An 18,191-nucleotide genomic window follows, 5' to 3' on the forward strand; every position below is an offset into this window, starting at 1 on the left:
GGATCTGAGCAGGGCTGATGGGATCTGAAGGGAGGCACTGGGCTCTGTTTGGTGCTGCCCAATGCCAGGACATGGGGCAGCAGGCACAGACTGGAACACAGAAAGTTCCATCTGAACCTGAGGAACACCTTTCCCGTAAGGGGGGCAGAGCCTTGGAACAGAGCCCAGAGAGGTGGGGAATCTCCTTCTCTGAAGATATTCAAACCCACCTGGATGCTTTTTCGTACAGCTTATGGCAGGGAACCTGCTTTGGGGGGGGGTTGGAGTTTGGGGATCTCCAGATGTCCCTTTCAATTCTCCTGCAGTTCTGTGACTCCACGATCTCATGCTCTGTTCACCAAGATACCTTACACAGAGCTCTGCCATTCTACCACCAAGGAGCCCCCACCATGCAGATGAGCACAACTTCAGGAATGCATTGCACTGCACTGCACTGCACTGCACCAACCACACCACCCAGGCACGCTCTGCCTTCCTGCACACCTTCCTGCACACACACATGTGCCAGCATCGCCCCCACTGTGCACGAATGGAGCTCACCCACACCCAAGAGGCTGCTCACCCTCAAAGTGTGGTCCTGGCTGCCCGTGACCAGCCGTCCTGCTGCAGCCTTCAGTGCTGTGATGGGTTTCTGGTGGGCGCAGGAGACGGTGTGGGTGAGCTGGCACACGATGACATCGCTGCTGCTGAACACTGGGGAGGATGGGATGCTGCTTCTGCTTGGGGCTCCTGCAGTGAGAGAGCACAGTAAGTCCTCACTGCAGCTCTGCGTGTGATCTCAGCCAGAGGGGCACAACGAGGATGCCTGGGGCTGAACCCAATGTGAGCCTGGGCACCAAAGAGCTGAGCAAATCAGCAGTCCTTCCACAGTCGGTCCTTGGCAAGTCTGAGAAGGGTGACACTGAAGAGCACTGTGGCTGTCCTTGTGAAAGAGAGCACACAGCTGTGCGCCCTGCAAGGAAACAGCATTTCCATGGCCAGGCCTTTCCCACAGAGCCTGCTCCTCCTTCCCACAGCATGCAGACCCCAGGGAGTGAAACCATCCCCCTGCAATGGCTTCTCTCCATTCCAAGCCATCCCAGAAGCAAACGAGCCAACACAGTGCAGAACAGATACCACCAGTGGTATTTCAACTCCTGTGTGTCACAGCAGTGCCATGTGGGGAGCCAGTGCCTGGAGCAGACCTTGCTGAAGGAGTAACTGGGAGCTGGGAGAGGAAAGAGCCTCAGGGCAGAGCTGACCCTAAAGCACAGCTCCACTCTTCAGACTCAGGCACTGGAGAACAGTACCTCAAGGGAGCCTGCAGACAGGAGGGGAGTCAGCTCTTGGAAAGGGGAGATGGCAGCAGGACGAGGGAAATGGTTTGGAGCTGAGGGAGGGCAGCTGGAGGTTGGATGTGAGGGGAAGTTGTGTGCTGTGAGAGCGGTGAGGGGCTGGAACAGCTGCCCAGAGAGGCTGTGATGCCCCGTCCATCCGTGGAGGTGTTGGAGGCCAGGTTGGATGGGGCCCTGGGCAGCCTGGGCTGCTGTGAAATGGGGAGGTTGGTGGCCCTGCATTGGTGGGGGGTTGGAGCTTCGTGATCCTTGAGGTTCCTTCCAACCCAACCATTCTGTGATGCTGTGCAGTGCTCAGAATGCTTTCCCTCCTCAAAGAATTCCCAAAGAAGGCCTCCTTCTGCTCAGTATCACATGTGGCATCCTGCAGCGCTTTTGGAACGAAGCACTGATGCAAAGGCTCAGGAAGGGGCTGTGAGATGATGCCTGCTCACCTCGAAACTGCAGGTGGTTCAAGGATGTGTGTGTTTCCAGCGAGAAGAAATCCAAGGAGCCATTCAGCCGAGCAGCAACGATCCTGGGGGAGAAATGAGCTCCATGAGCAGAGGGCTCCCTGCTCTCCAGGGGTGACAGCCCCGAGGTGAACCTCCCCAGGCAGAGCACGAACTGTGCCAGCTCCTCGTGCTTGGAAACTGCATCAACCAGCAGCAGACGGAAATGCTTCAGATCTGAGCAGAATGTGGCACCCAAAGACACAGCTGTCAGAATTACTCTGGATACTCCATCACTAGAAAGCTTGAGTGTGAAAGAGTGACTGCTGGGACTGAGTGGAAGCAGGGAGCAAACACCTCACAGGGAGCCTGCCAGGCTGGGGCTGTGTGCCCTGCACACAGGGGGCTCACCCTCCACATCCTCCTCCTCTATAGGGACCACCAAACACGAGCACAGGTTACCTGTTGTTCAGGAACACGAGGGCTGTGATGCCAGACTGACTTTCCTCATTACTGCTGCGCAGGGTGCCCTCGATAGCATCCCACACCTGGAAGGAGAAAGGTTCTGTGCTGTGATGCTGAGCCCAGCATCATCACCCAGCAGTTTGATCTCCCAGGGATCCTACAGGCACAAACCCTTCATGGACATGACTGGGGGTGCTGTGTGAGCAGCATCCTGCCCCGTGCAGCACAGCGTGGGGATCCCAGTGAACAGAGGGATGCAAGGTCACACTGTCCTCTTCTTCCTTCCAGCATTACTTCTAATAAATGATGTTTTAATCTGTGATCAATGGGTGCCTTTCTTACTGGGGTCACAACAAATGCTGGTGTGCTACACGTGCATCCTGCACTGAGCTCATGGCAGCAGCTCAGAAAGGAACCCGAGCTCAGAAGTGCATCAAAAGAACATTTGCTGCGTTTATTTGAAGGAAAAATCTAGCTTACTTACCAAAAATTAGATTCAGATTAAACCAATTCTGGAAGTTAGAGATTTAAATTTCCATTTCAAGCTTGCTTCTAAGCCAGCAATCTTCCTACAGAGCCCCTTCCCATCCTCCTTTATGCCATTACCCAGTGGCACGGCAGCCTCAGAGCTTCCCCAGTCTCCAAGAGCACTGCTTTACCTCGCACTACATGAAGCAATTATTTTCCTTACACTGAAGACTGAGGAACAAAGCCAAGCACCGACGAAGGAGAAGCTCTTTCCAAGTTGCTCTGGGTGACAGCCTACACCACACCGCAACTCCTGCCCCGTTATACAACAGAACTGAACCGAAGCACTGAGATTTTCAGGGCAGATTTCTGCCCCATCCCATAGCCCTGCCTGCTGCTGGGGGTTCTGGCCCAGCCCTGCCCAGCGCTGCTCACCCGGTGCTGGCTGCCCTGCTTACCTCCAGCTTGCCGTTACTGCGGCCAGCCACGATGAGGTTCCCCTGCAGATCCAGGCTCCAGACAGAGCTCTCGAAGTCTCCTCCCCAGCAGGGAAGAGGTGCCGACTTGTCAAACCCCGTTAGGGACTCATCCCCCAGGCTCCTCCTGCGGCCGCCGCAGCCGCCCTCCTCACCGCCGCAGCCCAGGGAGCGAGCAGCGCTGCCCCCCACACAGAACCCAGCCTGCCCGTGTGGGGCTGAGAGGCCGCTGAAGTTGATGCAGTTGGAAGTGCTGTGCTCTTCGTACACCTTCCCAACCAGGCTGCTGAAATCGTAGCCGGCCTCCTTCTGGCCTCTCCCCACGGCACGGAGCCGCGGCTCTGACTCAGCCACCTTCACCTGCTCGGAGAAGTTGGTGTCGATGAGGGATGTGAGGTCTGGTTGGTCGCAGAAGAGGGGGGGCTGGGGAGGGCTCAGCATCCTCTTCAGCTGATGGCTGCCCTCAAAAGAGTCATCCAGACCGTTTTTGCCATCCGGGCTGTGATCCCAGCTTTCCTGGTAGTCAAAAATGCCACTGCTGTCTCTTCGTAACCTGAAAGATGGTGGTAAAAGGGTCAGCTCTTCTGTTTTCATTGCCTCAGAGGGGCTGGGGTGGATAGGAACGCCGAGGCAGTAAGCCTGCCCTCCACAAATCACCAGCACAGTGATGGCAGGGAGCAGGGCTGAGTGATGAGGTCGGACTAGATGGTCTTATAGGTCGTTTCCAACCTTGTGACTCTATGATTCTGTGACAGGGCTGCACTGAGGGCAGTGACCGCTGCCTCCTGGCACAGAGGTCTGCAGCAGCCTGATGTGTGCAGCTGGTTCAGAGCCACTCACCTGGGTTTGGGGATGACAGTGAGGCAGTCTCCAGTCTGAGCATCCCACACACGGATCTGCCCCACCAGGCAGCAGCTGACGAGCAGCATCCCATCACTAGCCAGGCATTCAATGTCCTGCGAAGGGAGGAGCACAGCTCAGCACGTGGCACCAGCAGGGCCTCTGGGCTCTCACAGTCACTCTGTGTGTGATCAAGAAACCATGCAGAGGATACATCTCATGTCCAAACCCCACAGCTGGCTTAGCAGCCTGTGGGTGTTCGAAGGAAAACACGCTCTGGTCCAAGTCCCAGCTGTGCACCACAGACTGCTACAAGCAAAGCAGGCTCCATCTGCCTTCCCCTGACAAAGTACAGCCCAAAAAGATGGTAGGATCAGTCATGTCTGCAGCCACACAACCCAGTGTGAGCACAGCACGGACAGGAGATGCAGGGATGGTGAAAACAGGGGCAACACAGCAGGCTCTGCAGGACACAGTGACTCAGCAGTGCCTCCACGGGACTCGATCTGGATGGGTGCCTCAGAGCTTTGTTTTATCTCACAGTGGAAGAAAAAGCTCTTCCATCGAGGAACATGAGTGAGCTGAGCAGCAGCACCATTCTGGGCATGCTCAAGGATGGATTTAGCATTGGAAACAATATTTAACAGCTCACACCTATGCAACTAGCATTTAGAAGAAAGATTCAGTAGGCATGACATAACTGGGGATCTACAGCTGCCCCAGCAAGGAAGGCTGGATCAGCACAGCCCATCAGTCAGCAGCTTCATACAAAGGGATGGAATAACAGCGATGGCAAAAAAACTCGCCCTGATTTCCCTGTACAAAATTCACCCCTGCTGTCAGCCCCCAAGGCTGCATCACAGCAAGGCCTGTCCCCCAGCAAGGCTGCAGTTCCAACACACCGCAGAGATTAAGATGCCTTTGTGCTGACAACCACCCAGCTAACGCACCATGAGGTGCCCCCTGAGGACCAGGGGGACGATCTCAGTCTCGGGTGGGGAGTAACCGTAGTCATCACAGGGCAGGTCCCCCCTCCTCCTCCTGCTGTGCGACAGCCCGTTCTGCCCGTAGTTCTTGGGGCACAACAGTCGGTAGAGGCAGAAGAGCAGCAGGACCAGGAGAATGCCTGAAGCCAGGCCCAGCGCAGCCACCCTGTGCAGGCAGAAAGAGAAAACGGGTGAGACGAAGGCCTGGCTGCTCACTCCTGCTCTGCTGGAATACACTGACACGTGCTGCTGGTCTAAATTCTTGTTGAGAGCATTTGCAGCAAGGTGCGTGCTGCTTTGATCCAGTGCTTGGTCTAGCAGCTGGCTGCACTCCCTGAGCAGGGGGCTGGAACGTGGTGAGCTCTGAGGGCTCCTCCAACCTGAGCCATTCTGTGATTCTACAGTGATTTCTGGAAAACGAAGGGTATTTTTATAGGAAAACGTTGATTTCAAAGAGATTTCCAGACTTTTCTAGAAGAAGAGCAGTAGGACAGAAAGAAAAACATGAGGTGGGGATCAGAGCAACACCAGGAATGCTGAACAAAGCCCAGGGAGAACACAGATCGGGATGGAGAGCTGGGGGCTCCTCTGAGAGCTTGTTCTCAGTAGGAAGGGAAGTTCTTTGCTGCATGGGAGCTTGATGTAACACCCAATAAAGCACTGCTGAGTCCCAGCATCTATCCCCAAAGCTGAGTATCCCTGCTCCCCAGCAATACACCGCACAACGAGCAGTGCCAGCAGTAACACCTCTCACCTCACTGCTAAAACCACCCAGTTGAAACACATCACAGTAACTCCAAGGTGCAGGACTCACTGCACCACACTCAGGATATGGCAGTGAACACCTGCACACGAGTGTCTGCACCCTGTTTGCCCACAGCCATCCACGGACACAGGCACCAAGTGCCCTGCACCCCACCTGCAGCAAGGTGTGCTATGTGCCACACACACCACATCCTGCTGAGGAGCTCAGCGGAGGGAAGCAGTGCAAGGATGCATTTAGGGCTGTGTGAGCAGAGCTGCAGTGCCCTGAGCGTTACAGGATTTTGCACTGAAGCCTGACATGGATCTCATCGTTTTCCTTTTTTTTCCCCACCAGCCAAAGAGCAACCTGTGTCTCAAGAGAGTTAAGGGTGGTCAGGAGGCTGCAGCAAGGCCTCTTTTACTTGTAAAGGGTGACATCCCGGTGTCCTTGCAGCCTGGATGACGTCTGGTCGGGCTGAGCTTCAGCATTCAACCTCCCACCGCTGGAGGACAAGAAGGGCTGGTAGCGGTTGGCCTCCTGGGGGTGCCTCACTTCCAAGGCCTCTTGTGGGTTCAGGTACAGCGTGACTGGGATTGCTGGCAGGATGCTGATGTACCTGAAGGATGGAGATGAGGAGAGCTTAGCGTCACCAAGCGCAAAGAGACACAAAAACCCAACTGGGTTTCCTTCTCGTTACCCTCAGCTCTTCTCCTCAGCAGCCAAGGCAGGCTGCCCACAGTGCAGCGTGCTACTGTTGACCTCAGATGGATCACATTGATTTAAGTAGAGAGAAAACGATCACAGTTTCCTCTACAGCGCAGACCAGAAGCGATCAGCATTTCTTCAACTCAACTGACTCAATTCCTGACGCACCATCCCCACCACACACACACAACCACACATCATTTTACAGAATTCTAAACGTCTTCTCCCAAAAATACAACACCTGGGATGAAGGCAAAGAGCCAGCAACACAACCAAGAGCACAAGAGAGAAACACAACCCCCATTGTCAGACAGGCAGCCCCGCACAGCTCGCTACCACTGCCCAGCAGCAGGAGGAGCCAGCCCACCCACCTCTTGGCCAGAGTGATGTTGTAATAGCTGAAGAGGGATGGCCAGTGTCTGAAGGAAAGCTTCCTCCAAATCTCTTCATCCTCTGCTCCCCAGGTGACCTCTGCTTCAGTTCCCAGCTCCGTTTGCCCGTTCCCTTTGCCTTCTGGTCCTTGGGCCCAAGTGTGCTGGTTTGTCTCCAGCCTGCCCAGGGTCTCCAACCCCGCCTGCTGCTCGCGCTGCTGGGTTTGGTTCTCTGACAGCTGTATGGGGTCCGATGGGAAGACTGAGAGATCAATCTTGGGGTCTCCAGCAGGAAGGACCCCTCCAGGAACGGGCATAGGAGGCAGGCCTGCTTCACCCAGAGGGCTCTGTTCAGTGACCTGTGATGTGAGGTAGGTGCGGAGACCGGCAGGATCCGTATAAACCAGGATTCCAATCCAGATCACTGTCCCAGCCTGCACCGTGAGCAAGGAGACACAGCACTCAGTGCATGGCCCTGCATGCAGCCCCTCCTGCCCTGCGAGCCGTCTGAGCTGCTCAGCACATCCCAGCCCTCAGTGACATTCTTACCCCAGGACATTTATCCTTTAAGAAGATTGGGAAAGGCTGCACAGAACACAGCGAATGTGAGCGCTGCTTTTCTGGGAGCTATCTGACTCAGCCTGATGGTAGGAACTCCACTTGGCCCACTCTAATGCACAGCAGGGAAGAGATTTCTCACTGACGGCTGAGATCAGCACATCTGCCATCCTCAGACAGTGCTGGGGAGGCTCAGAGCAGGGCTCTGCTTTAACTCTGCAACACGTGGCACAGCCATGCCTCTCAGATATGCACCAACTGCCATCACTGTTAGCTGGCAACAGGCTGGGCTGTGCTTTGCAGAGCCAAGGAATGCACGGTCTGCACTGTTTGCATTACAAACACCCAGACCTGAGCTGCAGAGGACAAATAGGTGCAGTGCTGTGTAACCATTGCAGTCACACCTGTAAAAGGGAACGTATTAGGCTTTCATGGAGAGAAGTGTCTCCATGCCTTTATTCCACACTATCTGCAGGAACAAACGGGGCTTTTGCTCTGTAAATACCTTTTCTCTCCACTTTCACAGTCCTTCAAGATCTGCTCGTATAAAAGCCTCTCAAAGCAAATATCAGGAACTTGTCTGCTACCTGCACACTCTGTGCAAACACAAAGCCCCGAGGCTGCTGTATGCAGAGGGATGTTCCTAGAGAAGCTGCTCCTGAATTATTTACCATGGGGAAATCTAAGTCTTGCAGGGGAACAAAGGTGCATGAAAATCATAGAATCACAGAACAGCCTGGGTTGCAAAGGAGCACAATGCTCATCTCATTGCAACCCCTGCTGTGTGCAGGTCACCAACCAGCAGCCCAGGCTGCCCAGAGCCACATCCAGCCTGGCCTTGAATGCCTGCAGGGATGGGGCATCCACAGCCTCCTTGGGCAACCTGTGCCAGTGCCTCACCACCCTCTGGCTCAAAAACTTCCTCCTCATATCCAACCCAAACCTCCCCTGTCTCACTTTCAAACCATTCCCCTTGTCCCATCACCACCCACCCTCACACACAGCCATTCCCCTCCTGTTTATCCGCTCCCTCCAAGCACTGAAGGCCACCATGAGGTCTCCCCACAGCCTTCTCTCCTCCAAACGTTCAGCTTTTCTCTTTTCCCTTTCCCTTGGAAGCCCATTTGGGTCGGCTCAGAGCCCAGCAGGACATCCAATCCCACCCTGCAGCTCACCATGATGAGTCTCTGGGCCAGGCGGGTCCTGGCAAAGAAATAGATGACCCTCAGCCTCTTGGGCAGGCGCAGGTTCCTGAAGGACGACGGCTGCAGGGTGATGGTGTGCGGGGTTGCAGGTCGCACGGCTGGCTGCCTCTCGTAGCGCTGCGAGCGGCCGGCAGGCTTTGCTGGGGGCAGGCAGGCCTCTGCTGGCAACCGTTTGTTCAGGTCGGCGAGCTGCCAAGGGAGAAGCGATGGAGCGATGGGCACGGCGTGCAGCCAGCCATCCACACTCACCTGGACAGGGTGAGTGCTGGCCCTGAGCTCCCACACGTGCTCTCTGCTCAGTCTGGCCCAGTCTCTCCCTGGCACGCACGCTCTTTTCACACTCCTGCGGTCACCAGCTCTCCTTCCAGCCCACTTATCCAAACTCTGCATGTTTATACACCCGAGGGCACCCAAGCCCCCCAAGTCCCGTCCCCAATCCCATGTGTGTAACCAAGCAAGCCTGCCCCAGAGCTCTTACCACCCAATCCTTAATGCCTAAGAGAACGAAACCCACAAGGTATGCTTCCTTTAGTCTCTGCACACCAGCAGAGAAGCAAGACCCAAAGCAGGAAGCCATCCTGAGGCCCTTCCTTACCTCCATGCGGCGAATGTCAATGGACAGCACCGTGGTGAAGAAGAGCATCTGCAGAAAGAAGTCAGACACCAGGCCGACCACAGCGAAGAGGCAGAACTCCTGCAGGCAGAACACAGGCGCTAGCTGTGGCAGAGAGCTACAGCTGCAATGCTAAACATTTCAGCTTCAGAAAAAGGCAGCTCAGCAAAGCCCTGCCCAGAGCACGGGCCTGAGTTCATTTTACTGACAAATCCTATTGCCAGGATCACCAGTGAGCTTTCCCCCCTATTTAAAACTCCCCCAGGAACATGGGGAGCCCAGGAGTGGGGTACAGCCACTCCCCAAAGGAAGACCACCAAAGGCACTGTATGACCTGCAGCCATTCCTTAGGGCTCCAGCTAAAGCACGTGCTTGGTTAATCCTTATCTGATGGACACGTTCCAGTCCTACAGCCCTGGAGAATCACAGAATGGTTGGGTTGGAAGGGACCTCAAGGATCACAAACCTCCAACCCCCTGCCACATGCAGGGCCACCGACCTCCACATTTAATGTCTCTAAAAACCAAGTACACGAGAAACACCTGCAGAAGTGTTTTCTAATCCTCCTGCAATGCCCCATTTCCCCAGCAGATGCCTCTGCAGAAGTAAGGATGAGAAGCACAGCAGGTTCACCCAGCAGCACTAACAGCCAACTCCCAAACCACCTCTATAAAACAAACACACGTTCCTAGCTCCCACCAGTGCTGCCATCCCCTCTCCATTTTAAACTTCACAGCAACATCAAATTAAAGCATTTTGGAGGAGTTTCGTTCCCCTTGGAGGTACAGCTTTCTGTCAGGTCCCAAGCAAGATCTCGTAAATGTGAAGAGAGCATGAGAACAGAATGTATCACAAGTGAGAACAGGCTGGCAGAGCTGGGGCTGAAGGGAGAGCTGAGAGCAGCCTTCAGTGCCTAAAGGGGCTGTGAGAGGGAAGGGGGCTGATTCTGTAGCAGGGTCTGTGTGGCAGGGCAAGGGGAAATGGCTTCAATCCGAAAGAGGGGAGATTTAGACTGATGGAAGAAAGGAGTTTTGTACAGTAAGGGGGTGAGGCACTGCACAGGTTGCCCAGAGAGGTGGTGGTGCCCCATCCCTGCAGACACCCACAGTCAGCAGATTGCATTTCCGTTGCCCTCCTCTTGCCCAGCTCTGCCCCAGCTCCCTGCTGCAGGCCAACAGAAGCACAGTGAAATGCAAACAGCCTGACAAGCCATCCCGAACCTCTGAACAAACCTTGGAGCCTCTGTTCAAACTGTTCCTGAAACGTAAGCAATCAAATTGCTTGATATCTGAGAATCAGTGCAATATGAAAGAGAGAACCCAGCAGGTCAGCTGCCCAGCCCTCCCCACGCCTCCAGCACAAACAGCACGAGGAGGATTCTGAGTTCTCTCTGATCCCTTCTTCAACATCTGACATGAAGTTTTGGAAGGGTGGGGGGCTGAAAACACAACCCAGGTTCGTCTGGAAAGGAGAAAAGCAGAGGGAAAGCAACATCCATCTGGACTGCACGCAGACCTCAGCAAACAGCTTGCACAAATGGCAAGCTCTGCATATTGAGACATTAATTCTGTTAATACCTCCACTTAGGATTAGAGATATCCGAAACTGCTAGCCCTGGAAATCAGAAATCTTCTTATACTTGGATACTGCACACCCTGTGGCAAAACCCAAACTGATTTCAGAGAGTGCAGGATTAATGTGTGAGCTTCAGAACAAAGGAGTGGCCAAGAGAAGAACACAGCAGGGGCTCTCAGGGCACCTTGCAGCAGCTCAGCGCCTCCACTGGCACAATGCGAGGAGACTGGGGGTCTCATTACAATCCCTGGGCCTTCAGCTCTTCTGCCATTCCCTGCAGAGAGGACCTGGTGATCCTCTCTGACAGCACAGAGCAAAGGTCCCTGCTGGATGTACGCAGCCTGGCTCTTTTCCTGCAGGATTCCTTGGTCTGTGCAACACCGTAAAGCACAGCGTCCTTCATTCCCAGGGACAGACTCAGGTAAGGGGCACACAGCAGACAGCCAGCGTCCCTGTGAGATTCCTGCCGTGGAGAAAACAAGCAGCCCAGGAAAGGCACAGAGAGCCAAGAATGGATGTCAGCACCCAGTTCAAAATGCTGTGAAGAACAGGAGTGCATGTGGATGTGAGGAACAGCGTCACTTCTTGCCATGCTTCTACACAGCTCCGTGCCTCTGCCTCATTCCCATTTGTCTCCTGTAATCAGTGCACTCCACAGGCTCCTCCATAGCAAAGGGGAAGAAGGACATGGCAAATGAATGAGCCCAGTTTAGACCCAAAGGATGAATCCTGCTGGTGTCTGCAAATCAGCTTCACGCACAAAAATCAAGGCACAACGTGTGGCCAGAGATGGCATGGGGAATTCTAGCATAGCTCCTCTTGTCGTCCTCCTGTTTCTGAGAGGCAGGCTGAGGAACTGTGGGATGCAGCTGTTGGCCTTGCGGGGTGCTGAGTGTTTCTGTCTTAATCTGTGTGGCAGAGTGCATTATAGGCATGTTGTGGATGAACGTGCCTGCATTTCATCCTCCCTGCTGGTGGGACCTAAGGGCAGGTAGCTGCAGGCATCACAAAGTCAGCAAAGCCACAGGAAACAAGGGTTGCTGTGTTAGATGGCATTTCATTAGGCCAAGAAATGAACGCAAAACAAGAGCAAACTTCCTGATCCCAGCTGTATCAACTGGCTCTGAAAACTTGTACTCCTCCTTCTATACAACCTGCTGCACACGTAACCTTGGAGCACAGCATCACTACAGACACGTCTGCAATCCATCCACACAAGGCCTGTGAGCACTGAGGCCCCCATCAGAAGGCATCTGCTGGACAATCTCAGAACTACATGTGGCCCAAGTGGCAGCCCACACTCAGATGGCCCCAAGGACAATGCTATTTACACACAGCTATCACAAGGAGATTGCAGCAGGTGCCTGGCACTGACTGAACGAAAGGCACCACTGCCTTTCCCATGGCAGCTTCCCAGAGAAACATTCCTGCTGTGGCACAGATTCCTCCCTTCCTCACCATGAAGCAGCTGGGTGCTCCTGAACAGCTAATGCAAAGCATTGCACACCACATTCTTGTGCTGCCTACAAGCCTGCAGTCTGTCCTGCGTGCTCAAACTGATCAGCCACACTCACCTGGATGGCTGGGACAAGGGTGAAATACCCGATCAGGATGATCCCAAGCTCTGTGGCCATATTCTTCATAATTGACCAGCTCTCATTGCTCAAACCTGGGGAAATAACATGCACAGAGAGGTTAGGAGGCTGCTTGCAGGTGAACAGGCACGAGCACAGCTTAAAGGACTGCCTGCTGCATTCAGCATCTTTACCCAACAGACAAAAAAGGGCACTTTTAGGCTAAAATTCATGGGACTTGTCTTGGATATCTACTTACAAGTCAAATAGCTGGCCTGTATGTTCCAGTGTCCTTATCAGATGGGTTATCATTAATCCACCTGATGATGAGGGTGCTGAGGCACTGGCACAGGTTGTCAGAGATGCAGCAGATGCCCCATCCCTGCAGACTTCCAAGGCCAGGCTGGATCAGACCCTGAGCCCTGATGGAGCTGTGCTGTCCCTGTGCATTGCAGGGCAGCTGGACTAAATGGCCTTCAGAGGTCCCTTCATAAGGACTTCTAATGCTTAGAAATAGTTGTGAAGTTTGCAAACCCCATCTACCCGTGGTTTGAGCACACTGCAATCCTGCTGGAGAGCAGATCATTTTCTCACATGCTCAGCAGAACTTAAGAAGAACTGTGAACTGTGCTTACAGTATCCATGACACAATAGGAAAAGGTACTAAATATCCTCACCAGGGGATGCAGCTCTCCCTTACCAGCACTTTTTTAACCCTATTTAGCCAATGCTTCATCCAAGAGCTGCAAAAAGCAGTGCTCGCAATTACAGGCTTACATCAGTTCTTGGAAATCATAAAAATACCAAGACAGACCATTAGGATTCAACTCCCAGTTCCCACTCAACACAAACAGCTCTTGTTTCCACTACAGAGCACAGCTAAGATCACTCCCCACCTCCCAGACCCAGCATTACCCTACTTTTTCTCTCTCAGCAGCCTTCCACCCTTCCTGGTTTGGTATTAAATGCGGAGGTTGGAGGCCCTGCCTGCAGCAGGGGGGTTGGATCTTGATGATCTTTGGGGTCCCTTGCAACCCCAAGCCATTCTGTGGTGCTGTGAGTCCATGCAGGCTGCATACCTTGGGCGATGCGGAGCTTCACTTCCAGGTCAACGGGCGTAGAGACAACAGACTTGGTGAGGACCAACACGTTCTCCAGGCCAATGACAACAACCAAGTATGGAAATATCTCTCTAAAGGACAAAGGAACAGAACTGAGAATGAAATCTTTGGTGAAAACAAGGGAAGAACGCAGGCTAAACTGCAAACGCCCCGGAGCCAAAGGCAGGAAACACCACCCACTACTCTTGGCCAAATCCCTTCTTTCTTCTCCCTCAAGGAGTCGTAGGACAAAGAGGTTCAGAGAGGAAGATGGACGAGGAACATCACTGCAGTGTGAAGGTCAGAGCCCTGTCCCACCACCACCAAGGAGCAGATTGCTTAGAAGCCACCACACAGCACAGTGTGCAGGGCACAAAGGAACTGCACACCAACCAATCCTCCCAGGGATCGTTGGCACCCACTGCTCAGGAATGCATACTGCTGTGGTTCTGCCCTTCAGAATACATTCAGAAGAGAACAAGTGCTCAAGGACATCACTGTGACTTTTTTTTCTCTCTTTTAATTACTTACAGTTCAGATCAATAGGGGGGGGGGGGGGAGGAAAAAAAGCTGTTCCATGCCAGAAACAAGGCAGACCATAAATCTCTTCATCTCCCTCCAGCTGAATGTAAGCAAAAATGCTTCTGGAGGGAAATGGGTGTGTGCTGTGCTGCTCTGTGCGTGTGTCCTCAGCCCTGTGCAACTCACTGGCAGCTCAGACAGCTGAACAACAGGCTTCAGGAGCACATCTGCCTCCTGCCACTACCAGAAACCAACTTCCCAGGGCTGTTTCCAGCTGCCTACAGCTCAGCAGAATTTGCAGGCAGGCAGCTGCCATCAGCTTGTACCTTACAAGGTCAATGGGGAAAAAACACCTGCCTGGAAACACTGCTAACTCAGCTAGGTCCTTCCAATTCCTTGCACAAATGGCAAGCTGAAACAGCAAGAGCTCCATTCAAAGAAGGATTACTGAAAAAAACACACACAAAACCCACGAAACCTGCAGGATTCCTATCTGAATGCCAGCTCTATCAGTGGCTGTGCAATGTGTCACTCCCTCCAGATCCAGTCCACGACCTGCACAGAAGGTGAATTCCCATATCAAGTGACAGAACACAAAGGCACGTAGGACATCAGGGGCTCCTCGGACATGTCACAGAACCTAAAATGCAGCAAGCCCTCAGTTCTGCCTTTATCTAAAGGCATTTTCAGTTCATAACCTGTGTCACTCCTCCAAGCAGTGGTTCGGGACAGAAGGCAGATGTGAGAAAATCTCTTTGGAATCCTTAGGGATGGAAACTGCTGAATGAAGGGAATGAGAGACAGCCACGAGGGAGAGGGGTGCTGCACAGCACAGCACAGCACACATGTGCAGAGCAGGCTGCCCAAAAGCACAGCCTTGCAGACTCCTGCCCTCACACACAGCCCTGCAAGGCACAGCAGACCTGCCTTGCCTTGCCTGCAGTGAGCCTTTGGAAGGCAGCACAAACCTGGCAGAGGAAATCCACAACTCTCAACTACGCCCTGCTTCAACAGCCGCTTCAATTGCTGAAGATAATTAATTATTAGGCACAGATTACGAGCTGAAATAGTCCTCGAAGAGTCAGCAGTTTTCATTGCAGGCGACAAGCAGCTTAAGAGCAATCCGACATGAGCTTCTCCTGCAGAGCAATGCAAGGCTGTGCAGGTCAGATACAAGCTGTCACACCCTGCAAACAGCAGCACTGAACGGGGAGCAGCAGTGGGTCATTATCTGAGATTGTGATTGCTCTAATCTAGGTGAGATAGCAGCTGCTGGTGAGGCCTTCACATCCTCCAGCTCTCACGTAGCCCTCTTTCAGTGATCTCCAAGCATTCTGCCTCAGCTCAGCCTCAAATCCTGGGCAGATCACATCACTGACCTCCACTGAATTTTCTTTTCTGCAATATGAGATTAACGTCTACCTTACCTGTAATTATTTCATTTCCTCAATATTTGAGCTACGCTGTAAGACAAGGGAAAACCATCAAAGAAAGATAAAAGAAGACTGATGATGATTAAGGTCTGGTTTACGTATCATGCGATAGTAAAAAGTCAATACTGCTCTCTTACAAAAACAGGTGAGGGAAAAGGGCTTATTGTGAGTGCAGTGCCATTAAAACCAACACACCCATATCCAGAAGGCTCTGCTGGAGTCAAAATGGATAAAAAAGGCTATAAGTCAGATCAAAGTCCAGCCAAGGCAGTCTGGCTGCAGGCTGAGGCTGGGCAAACCCTAGCAGGATAGCAGCTGGTGCAGTGACACAGCACAAACACTGCCCAGTCTGGAAGCAGACAGCAAGAGGGAAAGCGCTCTGGCAGACACTGGGCAATGCAGGACAGTCAAAGGATCTTCCTGGCACCCTCACTCCCAACCCATCCTCCACACAGTCCTCAGTCCTACTTTCACTTCACATTTCAGCATGATCCCACCTCAGGCAGCTGCCAAGAACAGGAAATGATGAGCATTTAAGAGCTGACAGGGCAGGCTCAGCGCGCTTTGGGATGGTGATGCTGAGTCAGGAGTGGAAGCAGATCCCCTCTGTGGAATCCATCCCTACAAGAGTCCTTACACCAAATGCGCCCACCACAGTGCTGCATGGCATTTACCTACACCAGCAGCACCAGCCTGCCAAAAAGCCACCCTGTCAGAGCCACCAGAAGTCAACGAAAGCCCAGTGTGCTCAGAACCACAGAATCCAAGCATCCTCCATCTAATTAAACAGCGTTTATAAAGCACTGCAGGAATGAAGCTTCCAAGAGTTGAGCTTGAACTCCAAAGGAAACCCTCCATGCAATCATTTTAAGGCAAAGAATTTTTGCAGAAAAGCTACTTTAAGAAATAAGGACTGCCTTAATTAAGGAATGGCTGGATTAGTTTAGCCCTTAAGTGTGACAACTGTAAGGCTAACAGCACACAAAGGCCTTGCTCACTGTGCTAACCAAAACCAGGTTAAAACCCCCTTGAATTCCACTCATACATCTGCATCCAAATACTGTGTTGTAGGTTGAGTTAAAAGCATAAACTCCCCATGGATCCTATCTGCTCTATTTGTACAGCTCATCCTGATCCGTAATTAAGTCTCCTAATTACCACAGAGGTAAAAAAAAGGGAACAAATATTTCCATTTCTGAAGTCAATTTTTCACAGCTCTTTTAGGTTTCTTGGGGAGGAATTCCCCTCTCTTGGTCTGGCTCCTGGTAAACTATTGCCAGCACTGAGAGATCTCCCTCCTGGTCAGACCTGAATTGTTTCAGCAGCTGGAAGGAGAAATGGGAAGAAAAATGATGGGTAACTCCTCAGCTACTCAGGGAAGGGGTCTGAAAGCCAAAAGATTCTGAATTGAACTTTAATTGAGTTCTCAGGTGTTCTCAACACAAACACGAGTGGTAACAACCATAACAACCACATCAAAAGTCTGAGCACCCACAGGAACCCCAGCCAGAAGAGATGCTGCCAGAGATGAGCAATGGGTGCACGCTCCCTCGTGCTGGCCAGCAGGCAGACAGTGCAGGTCAGTTCTGACACCTTGACGCACTTTCTCCCAGCAAAATGTAGTGAAGCCAACCAGAGAAAAAGCAGTGAGTCCTTCTGGATGCCAAGACAAGTCACTGCAGGAGAAAGGTATGTGGGTGCCCAGTCCACTGCCAGGAAATCACGTTCAGGAATGAGACCTGGCCCAGCCAATTCCTTCTGCTTGAGGCTGAAGAGGCAACTGCTCAGCACCGAGGCAGCTCTGGGAACACTGTGATCTAGCAAGGTCTTGCTGCTGGACAGACAGAAGTACACGGCCCTTCAACTCAAGAGGGGTCTGCTGATAATTTTACACAGCAGTATCAGTAAACGATGTAACCTCAGATGAAAAATACTTAATGACTAAACACTGGACAGCTGTTTTCAAAGGATTTCACCTCCATCTGCCCTTGTTTAGGAAGAGGTTTGGTGCTGGAAACTTACCCTCCATTAAGAGTGGGTGTCAAACCAAACAGTGTGCACAGCCCAACTGACATCAGCAGAGAGCTGAGCACTGTCACGACAGCTGCCAGGGCCAGACCCCACTTTGATTTCACCATGTCGATCTTCCCTGAAAAGCAGAATGCAAAGTCTCCATTAGCAGGCAGAAGAAAATGACATGCTAGTACAAATCAAGGAGAACAGATCCTCATCCTGATCTGTGGCAGCAGGTATTTACCAGCCTGCAGCCCAGGGCTGGTGGCAGCTCAGGGTCAGTGTGTGAAACACAGATCCCAAAACTCCCACTGTGTAAGAACACTCACAAGGATGGGACACAGGACAGCACTTGGCTTGCAGCTTATACCAGTTCCAGTACAGCACTGCTGAGGCATGAGAAAAGGAACTTAAATACAGCTAGTAAGCCTAAAACCACGTGTTTCATTTGTATGACCAGAAATCAGTCTGTCCAAATTGTAAAAAGCATCACTACTATGGCAGATACTATGTAAGACACTGAAAAGCTCAGAAGATATCACAGGGAATAACAACACGTTGGCTGAAAGGAACCAATGAGTAGAAACCACATCAGCAAGGCTGTGAATCCTCCACGTGACCACGGCCAAATGTCAGCATCAGCTCTGCTGCTGAAACAGGAGGGAGCTGGTGCCTAAGTGCTATGGGAGTCAGTGGAGCTAAATGCTAAGTGTGTGTGTGTGCAGTGCTGTGGCAGTGCTACGGACAGGGGAAGTGCACCCCACCACCCGTCCCTTC

The 18,191-nt window shown here is 52.6% G+C and overlaps 1 protein-coding gene across 1 annotated transcript in view; it reads right to left on the bottom strand.

The window, feature by feature from the left end:
* Positions 1–18,191, bottom strand: part of LOC122192273 (SREBF chaperone) — a 39,316-nt gene that overhangs the window by 2,848 nt on the left and 18,277 nt on the right. The window contains exons 7-19 of the mRNA XM_042892796.1: positions 17,424–17,550; positions 13,426–13,538; positions 12,347–12,441; positions 9,180–9,278; positions 8,555–8,773; positions 6,822–7,255; positions 6,167–6,361; positions 4,965–5,166; positions 4,015–4,130; positions 3,157–3,727; positions 2,228–2,313; positions 1,769–1,851; positions 563–729 (exon numbers count right to left, since the gene is read on the bottom strand). Of these exons, the coding sequence (XP_042748730.1) occupies positions 563–729; positions 1,769–1,851; positions 2,228–2,313; positions 3,157–3,727; positions 4,015–4,130; positions 4,965–5,166; positions 6,167–6,361; positions 6,822–7,255; positions 8,555–8,773; positions 9,180–9,278; positions 12,347–12,441; positions 13,426–13,538; positions 17,424–17,550 (2,507 nt within the window). The remainder of the gene's footprint in view (positions 1–562; positions 730–1,768; positions 1,852–2,227; positions 2,314–3,156; positions 3,728–4,014; positions 4,131–4,964; positions 5,167–6,166; positions 6,362–6,821; positions 7,256–8,554; positions 8,774–9,179; positions 9,279–12,346; positions 12,442–13,425; positions 13,539–17,423; positions 17,551–18,191) is intronic.

This window comes from Lagopus leucura, unplaced genomic scaffold (genome assembly GCF_019238085.1).
Source record: "Lagopus leucura isolate 7727_CA_CO unplaced genomic scaffold, USGS_WTPT01 227-0_obj-0_obj, whole genome shotgun sequence".
Taxonomy (NCBI): domain Eukaryota; kingdom Metazoa; phylum Chordata; class Aves; order Galliformes; family Phasianidae; genus Lagopus; species Lagopus leucura.